Source organism: Rhizophagus irregularis, chromosome 23 (genome assembly GCF_026210795.1).
Source record: "Rhizophagus irregularis chromosome 23, complete sequence".
NCBI classification, from domain to species: Eukaryota; Fungi; Glomeromycota; class Glomeromycetes; order Glomerales; family Glomeraceae; genus Rhizophagus; species Rhizophagus irregularis.
The window spans coordinates 214713-224659 of NC_089451.1; the positions used below are offsets into that span (position 1 = coordinate 214713).

Sequence of the window (9947 nt, forward strand, 5' to 3'; positions counted from 1 at the left end):
TTTTGAATAGCTTATTTTTTGTGAAAAAAAATTTAAATTCAAATTTCTCCCCTATTTTTTTTTTATCTCACTTTTACTTATAATAATAGATTTTTTTTTTGTTTTTTTCTCGTTTTTTTTTTTTATATATATTTTTTTATCAAAAGGAAAAAAAAAAGATATTATTAGACTATACCCATTTTTGTTACTATTCAGGTTTTAATTCTCGCCCTTTAACAAAAAAAGGGTTAGTCACCTTTTTTTATTTTTATCATACATAAAAAAAAAAGAAACATTATTTAAATAGAAAAAAAAGCATGGGTTCCATGTCTCAATATTACTCAAACGATAATACACTTCAACAAAATAATAATAGAGAACCACCTCACTTACTTTCTTCGAGTTTTATACAACCAGAGTTAAATTCTCAAACGCAACATTTCCCAATGTCAGAGAACGGTTATCAAACTACGACTGATCAATACGGAATACATTCTCATTCACCCGGTTTAGGTCAACTTTCCGTACCTATGTCTGAACCTCCTCCTTACGATGGTAATGTGTGTTTATTTTTTTTCATTTTTTTTTTCATTAGATATATGCATGAAAAAAAAAAAAATTTTTTTTTTTTTCAAAAAGTTCACATAGTTTAACAACAATAATAATAAAAATTTTTTTTTTCTCTCTCTCTCTTTTAGAATTTGATGAATATAATTGGCCATCAGGAATTTCAGCGAATTTGACGCCATCATCTGAAGACTTCAGTCATCAACAACTTTTCAATCCGGAAGATGCACAGTTTTTTTTCAACGACTTTCTTGGTAACCTCGATGAAAATGATAATTTTATGTTTAATCCTTCATTACCAATGAATATGCCAATATATCCAAATCCAACATCTGATAATAGTGATCCTTCATCTCCTCATCATTCATCAATTGTAGATAATGTTTATAATATTTTACCAGGTCAAGCTACTTCTTCTTCTCCTCCTACTACGTTAAATCAGAATCCATTTCCTCCTACAAATTCAACAAGTTTATCTCCACGTACTTCAAATATTACTTTATCTTCTTCCCCTCCTACTTCTTCGACCAATACTTCGAATAATCATTTAAATCATAATCATAATAATAATCGTAATCATAATCATAATCATAATCATAATGATGATGATGACGATGTTGATGTTGATGATGATTTATCTTCGCCGAATGGTAAAATCGATGGATCTTCAACTCCTACCGTTCCTTCAAAACGTAAACAAGATAATGATGATGATCGAAATGGTCGTAGATCTTCAATTCCAAGATTGAGTCCCATTAATACTAAACTTTCCATGACTCAATCAAATTCAAATATTAATAATAATAATAATAATGGTACTTCTTCTCCTTCAATCCAATTATCTTCCCTTTCTATTAACAACAATAACAACAATAACAACAACAATAACAGTAACAATAACAACAATAACAACAACAACAACAATAACAACAATAACAATAATGTTATTAATCATAATAATGATAATTATGATGATAGTCCAAGTACTCCAAGTAGTAGTAATAATAATTCTCCTTCACCGGAATCTCCAACCATGATTATTCATCCAAAGAATGATGATAATGATTTGACTTCAAATAATGTTGATGATCAGAATGATGATTTCTCATCTACAGAGATTAAAACTGAAGATCCTACATCATCTTCATCTTCAAAACCTACACCTCAAAAATCAAGTAGGAAACCTTATAAGGAACTTCTTACTGAAGAAGAAAAAAGGGCAAATCATATAGCTTCAGAACAAAAACGAAGAAATACTATTAGGGCAGGTTTTAAAGAATTAACAGACATTATACCCACTTTAAAAAATGTTAATAATTCGAAAAGTACTATTTTATTTAAAGCTGTAGATTATATTAAGTATTTAGAAAGAAGGAATCGTAATTTAAAAGAACGTGCTGGTTTATTAGAAATGAGAGTTGAAATGGAAATGAGACAAGGAAAAAGATTTCATCATCATCCTCATCCTCATGGAAATCCTTTTGGTCCTACCACGATGGGTTTTGGTCATCAAAGAGTTGCTCCTATGCCGATGAATTATAGTGTAATACCTAATGGTATGACAGCAATTCCAATAGGTCATCCATCCGGTCATCCTTCGCAAAGACAACCACCTCATGTTATGACTCCACATCATCAAATATATTTTGTTCCATCAAATGAAAATCCTTCAATGATTCCTACTGGAAATGTTGTTTCTCCATCAAACAACATTTTTAGAGGTGCCGCAGGGATGGGTATGCAAATACCTTTATCATCATCACAACAACAAAATCATCATCACTCACAGCAAGATAATGTTCCTGGTATGAATATTCCTTCAATGGCAAGTGATGATGATGGAAATAATGGTGGTGTTGATATTGACGGTGATTCCTCTATGCTCGGAATGAATGGAAGTGCTACTCGTGTTGGAGTAAAATGTTAAATATATTGTTATATTTTTTATTCCCTTTCATGTGTTTACAAACATGATTTTGTTATTTAGATTATATTCATTTATGTTTATTTTTAAATTTTATTAAATTTTTTTTTTTTGCACTTTTTTTTATATATACATATATTCCTTTTTTTTTTAGACATTTAGGTAATTAAATCACACAATCTCCCCCTCACACATACAAAAAAAAGTTAATTTACATCATTTATGATATTTAAGGATGTTTTGATGCTTTTTTTTTTATATATATATATATACTCTTTATATATAATTCATTTTTTGTTTACCCACCAAAATATTTAGTTTATCTTATTATTTTTTTTTCAAAAACAAAAATAGAAGAAAAAAACGACAAAAAAAAAAAGACTTTTAAAACATTCGTTCTTTATTATTATTATTATTATATCTTTTTTTTTAAATCGTTTTTTTTTTTTTTGTAACTTTTGTATAATACATTTTTTTATTTTTTTTTTAAAACATTCAACTTTTGATCATCGTTTTTTCTTTACAATGAAAAAAAAAGAATTTGTTTATAGTTTTTTAATTAAAAAATTAATCTGAAATTTTTATATTGAATTGATGAATAATTGAAGTCTTTCTTTTAAAAAATTTGAGATTGAATTTTTTTTACAAAATAATAGAATAAAATCTTAAGACAAACAACATATATATCTCATATTATTATATATATTAGATTATTTAATTTTTTTAAAAATTATTTTTTATTTTTTTATTTTTTTTAAGAAAAATGAAAACGAAATAACGAAATTTTAACAATACATACACAAACAAAAAAAAACATGTTACAACGTACAAAACGAATTTCGAATTTTACGCAAAATTACTTTTTATTATTTATTTATACGTGAGTGAAAATACACAACACAACAGATGGAAAATATAGATTTTTTTTTTTTATTATTATTCTCCCCCCATTTTTTTTTTACAAACATATCGCGTTTTTAAACATTATCGTGTTTTTATACATTATTTTCTTCGTGTTTTATACATTTATCTTCGTGTTTTATATTTATATACAATTATATCGCATTTTTAATCAATCATTATCGCGTTTTATTTAAAAAAAAGGAAAAAAAAAATTTAATTTTTAGTATATAAAATATCATTAAAGGCTTTGATTAGTTTTTTTTTTTTTAATACTTTTAATTATTTTTTTTTTTTTTTCTTGTACAAATTTTTTTTTCTTTTAGTAAAAAAACAGTAAAAACAAAAAAAATTAGAAAAATAAATAAATAAATAAATAAAAATAAAAAAAAATAAAAAAAAAATCTTTTTTTTCTTTTTTTAAAATTTTTTCTTTAAAAAAAAAATCATAAAAAATCATAAAAAGTGATTTATGACGCGAAAATTACACTTTTTTTTTTATTATTATTAATCTTATTAATCTGTAAATATAAGTAAATAAATAAAAAAAAAATCTCTTAATAGTTTTTTTAGGTAACATATAAAACAGTAAACCAAACCAATTCCCACGAGATCATTTGATCGCAAAATCTTTTTTAAATTTTTAACCTTTTTTGTTAAGAATTAATAAGTAACCCCTGTAACCCCCTGTTTAAAAAAAAGATCTAATTTAATGGTTCATTATTATTATAATCATTGTATGTATCATTGTAACATTGTAACGATTAAATTGTTTTTTAATTAAAAAAAATTTTATTTTTATATAATATATGTAATATATATATATATATATTTTTTGATAAATGTTGGAATTATTTAACTTGTCGAAAGTCATCAACGGTTTTTACAATCTTTTACCGAAGGAGTCGACCGTTTTTACAGAGGAGTACAACCTTCACTGATAAAATTGGTCAATTCCCCCAATTCCCCCAATTTCTTCAGATTCCTCGATAAAAGGTTGATTTCTGACAGATTCCTTCGATAAAATCAACCTTTATCAAGGGAACATTTTTTTATCTTGGGAAATCAACATTTTATCCAATGAATTGAGGAAGTTGACCGATTTTATCAGGAAAATCAACCTTTTATACAGGGAATTGAGGTAATTGACCGACTTTATTAAGTGGCTCAACCTTTTATCCGGGAAATTGACCAATTTTATCGAGAGAATCGACTTTAAAAATTTGTTTCACCCTTTTTACTCGGGAGGATCAACTTTTTTTCATCAAGGAATCTGTTTCAACCTTTTTATCAGGAGAATCAATTTTTTTTATCAAGGAATCTGCTTCACCCTTTTTACTCGGGAGGATCAACTTTTTTTTTTATTACTTCAGCCTTTTTATTGGGAGAATCAACTTTTTTTTATCAAGGAATCTGCTTTCAGCCTTTTATCGGGAGAATCAACTTTTTTTTATCAAGGAATCTGCTTTCAGCCTTTTATCGGGAGAATCAAGCTTCTTATCAAGTGAATCAAATCTATCAAGTGAATCAACCTTTCTTATCAAGTGTATCAAACCTTCTTATCAAGTGAATCAACCTTTGTCAATTGATTCACATTTTTTTCCCAACGATAATCCCCCTATATCAAACTTGGAATTTGTGATCCGGTTATTCTTGTTGACCGAAACTTTGTTGCCTAGTTGATCACCTAGTAGATCATGATTTACAATTATTTTGGATAAAAAAAAAAGGTCAAATATTGTCAATCATAAAAATTTTTAAAGTTAATTGCGTAAGGGAAAAAGGTTAATTGCGTAAGGGAAATATTTACAAATTACAAATTTTTGTGATAAAATATTCTTTTTATATTAAAAATTCAATTATAATCACAATTTAATATAGTTAACCTTTTATTTATGATCCGAATCACATGTACTCTGTAAATCTTCTTTATTAGAATTTAAGTTTTTAAAGTCAAAAAAATAATTAATAGTTATTCGGCACGAAGTGCCGAATAACTGTTATATTGGATAAATCAAATTTTGATTGGTTGATCCTGGCTCCGCAGGAGACTATTTAATATACTTTTAATATCAAATCCAAATCTGTGCAATAATTAAGTACTTTCCAAAAAGGGTAAATACGGATTTAATATTGTATTGTTTAAATTATAACTGAAGTAATAATAGTCAAAAATCATTTTAATTTTAAAAAATTTCAATATAGCAGACGTTATAGTATATATATACTATAACGTCTTATATACTATAACGTCTCAATCAATATAACTCCGTAGCTGGACGTTATAGTCTGTTTGGGTAAAATATAGTCTATTACCTAAGTAGACTATAATGCACCTGGATGTTATATTACAAAATGGCTACTAGACTGTAATGTCCCCAAATTAATGCTAAGAAATGGGATCCAAAATTTAGAGTGCATATTTGTTTTGCAATTGTGGTTTCATCCCTGCTTCATCCTTGACTTCATAAAGATATCTCCAGTAATATTGGTAGTATCAGTAATAGAAAAATTATAGGAAAAAAATCGCCTTGTTGATTATCGGGTGGCATAGTAAAACCGCATTGTAATTTCGGTTAATTTCGGCCAACATTATGGTTTAATTCTGACCAGAGCTTTAGAGTGCCTTTTAATAATTGGATCCATACAGTTTTTAAACTAGTTTGAAAGAGTATTCCAAAATCATATGAACTGGATGGCTGAATGCCAAATTATTATATTTCAAATTCTGGCAGAAAATTTAAAATACATATTATAATTTTATATTGAATTTCAATATAAAGGAAAAGCTTTTTTTTTTTTGAATTAACTTATACAGTATATACAGAGGGCGATCAAAAGTATGTGGACACTTTCATTTTGCCAAATTATGCTGAACATTATATATTAATGTAATATAAATTAAACATTATTCTGTACTTACAGTCATAATAAACAACTCTTAGTATATTTCATATTTTTCAGAATTTCTTGGGAATATGAAAATGCTTGTTGCAAAAATTCTATGATTTATATAACAAGCATAATAATAAGTTAAAAATTATAAAAAATACCATAATTTAGTCATTATTAATCCAATCAATATATATTTGCTATCATTTGAAACGTCTCAATGAGACGAATACAATGAGTTAAAGATCATGAAAATCCAATCATTGGATCAAAAAATATTCGTACAGAAATATTTAAATGTTTAAAGCGTAATTGTACACTTAATATTAATTATGTAGAGATAATATTACTATCATTCGAATCCTCTCAATGAGACGAATCAAATGAATGTAAAATTATGAAATTTCAATTACTACTTTACAGAAACCTTGAATTTTTAAACAATACCGAATTGATATAATAATGATGTTAAATAAATATCGTGGCGATATCGATTTGCAAATGATATCATTATGATATTGCAATAATATCATTTCAATATTAATTCAATATATCGAAATGATATCGTAAAGATATTTGTTTGAAAAAATATCAGATCGATATCATTTCGATATTGTTATAACAACAATGAATTTTTTGAAAAATGGGAAGTAAATACGATATTAATATGATATCGTTCCAACATTAATTCAATATCAATATGATATCGTAAAGATATCACTTTATAATTATCTAATCGACATCATAACGATATTGACGAAACATCAAATCGATATCATATCGATATTTCGATATTGTTATAACAATAATGAAAAATAGAAAGTAAATACGATATTAATATGATATCGTTCCAACATTAATTCAATATCAATATGATATCGTAAAGATATCACTTTATAATTATCTAATCGACATCATAACGATATTGACGAAACATCAAATCGATATCATATCGATATTTCGATATTGTTATAACAATAATGAAAAATAGAAAGTAAATACGATATTAATATGATATCGTTCTAACATTAATTCAATATCAATATGATATCGTAAAGATATCACTTTATAATTATCTAATCGATATTGACAAATAACGAAACGATATCATTTTGATATTGTTATAACAATAATGATTTTTTTTAATAAATGCAATATCAATATAATATTATTTTAATATTAATTCAGTATCAAAATAATATCAAAATGATATTATCTATAAAAATATCAAATCAATCAAATATCGTTTTATAATATTTTAATAATTTGTAATCTAATTTAAAAGTTAATTTCAATAGATTTAAGTTACTGGTTATTTATTACAATAACAATTTTAATTACAGATAAAGTATACATTAGTTTAAATATTATATAACAGATAAAAAAAAATATCAATAAATCTATAATAAACTAATTCAATAAATTAGAATTATGAGTTAAATTGGTGATGTAAGTCAAAACATTATGCCTTAATACTCCAGAATCATAACTCATCAACCCAAAGTTGAGGATTAACCGGGTACCTTGCTTTAGATTCAGCGACACTGCCCAAGTTGGATGGGGTGTCACAGGTACGCTTTAAGAAGACTCGCTACGACTCTATTGCAAAAAGGATAAGTATATTCGAAAACACCAGACATAAATTCACCTCAGAAGTTTGGCGGGAAACCCCTATAAACAACTGCAGTTTCATCATTACCAAAATCATTGAATTTAGGGATACAGTACAATGAAAAAGTTCATGAGAATGACGGCTTTAAAAAAAAAATACAAATATATTCTCAACTTTGACAATTCACCCTTATTCTTTGGCCTGGAATTCTCATATGACTGCATTATTGTTGTTTGTAATTTGATCCATTGAATCCACCATAAATTGCCTGGCAAAGCGAACTTTTATTAGACAACTATAGCTTCATCAACAAACGTTGCAATGTGTTTGGACGAATGACATCCTGTTTAATAAATTTTAAATGGGCAAATGTGGACCTAAAACCCATTATACGGTAGGCTGCAAGAAGTGCAAAGCAACCTACCTAACCCACGAGTGGGTCTAAGGGTTAGGGAATTAATTACACACCAAACACACACAAGTTGGTATGGAGTTAAAAGTCTTACAAACTAAAAATTATTTTTGCCACTTAATTCTCCAATAATCAATGTTATAAAAAAGTTACTTACGACTTAAGCCTACTTAATTATATATAAAACGACACTTCGAACAGACAGAGCTCATGATATATGAGAATATCCCATCATGCCTATTTTAACCTTTGATTAAAGGATTTTCGTTGCGTTAATTATATAAGCTTTACGCCTATATAACATAAGCTTACACCTATATAATTCAAGTCCGCCTTTTCCTATAACACACTATGCACGACGGCAAACGGTATAGGAGGAAGACTCTCACTTTCAGAAAGAAAGTTTTTTTTTTCAAAAAAAAAAAACGTACAAATAAATAGCGGTTAAATAAAATAGTGGTTAAATTGACTTTTTAGGAATTAATAGGCCTTATAGCCTTATAATATACGCGATCATTTAATATACGCGATCATTTAATCAGACAATTTATTAAATTTGGTATTACACGAACTTGATCAACCTGATAATTGTTTAGTCTCTTTATAGGTGAATATTTCTTAAATTATCACCTGAACTTTTCAATTTTTTGCAGAATCGAAGATGGAAACCGGAAAAGTATTCTGATTCAGAATTTTTTTTTAAGAAATGTGTTTGTTATTTTGTAAATTACCAGTCAGAATTGGCTTAAACTTTAAAGTTCTTACTTTACGTAAATGTTACACAAATGTATTCTTTTTGATCTGTATAAGAACGTCAAATATATAGAGATATTTAGGCCGTATATACTAAAGAAGAAACGTCATATAATAACCATTCCATTTTTAACAAAACAACAATTACTTTTTAAACTTGAAAATGTTATATCTTAGACAAACATTTTATAGTTTTATACATCCATTTTATTTTATATTATTATCACTCGACATTACGGTATAATGTTTAGAATAATGATGTTTCATATTATCATTTGCTTGTAAAATTTACTAAATTTATTCAATGTAATATCGTTATAAAATGCATAATTTTATAAAAAAATTAGAGCGTTTGCTAAGATTTATAACTATGTATAATTTAATATTATTATTAATAACTATGATTAAAGGATATGAAGTATCAGTACAGTATAAATAAAATAACTTACCGATAAAGAATCAACGATCTTATTTCCGCTCCTAGAAGGGATCGTTAATTTTTTGGTCATATTATCTAATTCTTTAACGGCGGACAAATTTTTCCATTCCATGAAACCTTAAAGGTTTCTCTTACGAAATCAACCAAGGTATTGAATCCTCCATTTCTTGTTAATTCTGAAATATTAACAGCTACAAGCTGTCGGCTTAAAATCTTTTGGACAAATTCTTCATCAACGTAATCTATAAGTTCCTTTTGAGATAAACTTCCAGTAGATGCTCTATAATTAAATTAATAATTAATACAAACAGCACTATTTGGTTAGCTACGAAACAATTAAATAAATACCTGTTTTTTCTTATTTCTTTAAATTCTTCTACAGAAGTTAAAATAATTTGGTTAAACTTATTTCTGAAATCGATAAAAAATTTTCGGGTTTTTTCGAGGTAGCTTTTAGCTTCGTTCGAAT

The 9947-nt window shown here is 26.4% G+C and overlaps 1 protein-coding gene across 1 annotated transcript; it reads left to right on the plus strand.

The window, feature by feature from the left end:
* Nucleotides 1-296: 296 nt before the first annotated feature.
* On the plus strand, nt 297-2473 carry OCT59_015019 (uncharacterized protein; the record flags this gene model as incomplete). Its single annotated transcript, XM_066139711.1, has 2 exons — nt 297-534; nt 678-2473. The coding sequence occupies 2 exons, from the start codon at nt 297-299 to the stop codon at nt 2471-2473; spliced, it is 2034 nt and encodes a 677-aa protein (XP_066002561.1).
* Between the last annotated feature and the right edge of the window lie 7474 nt (nt 2474-9947).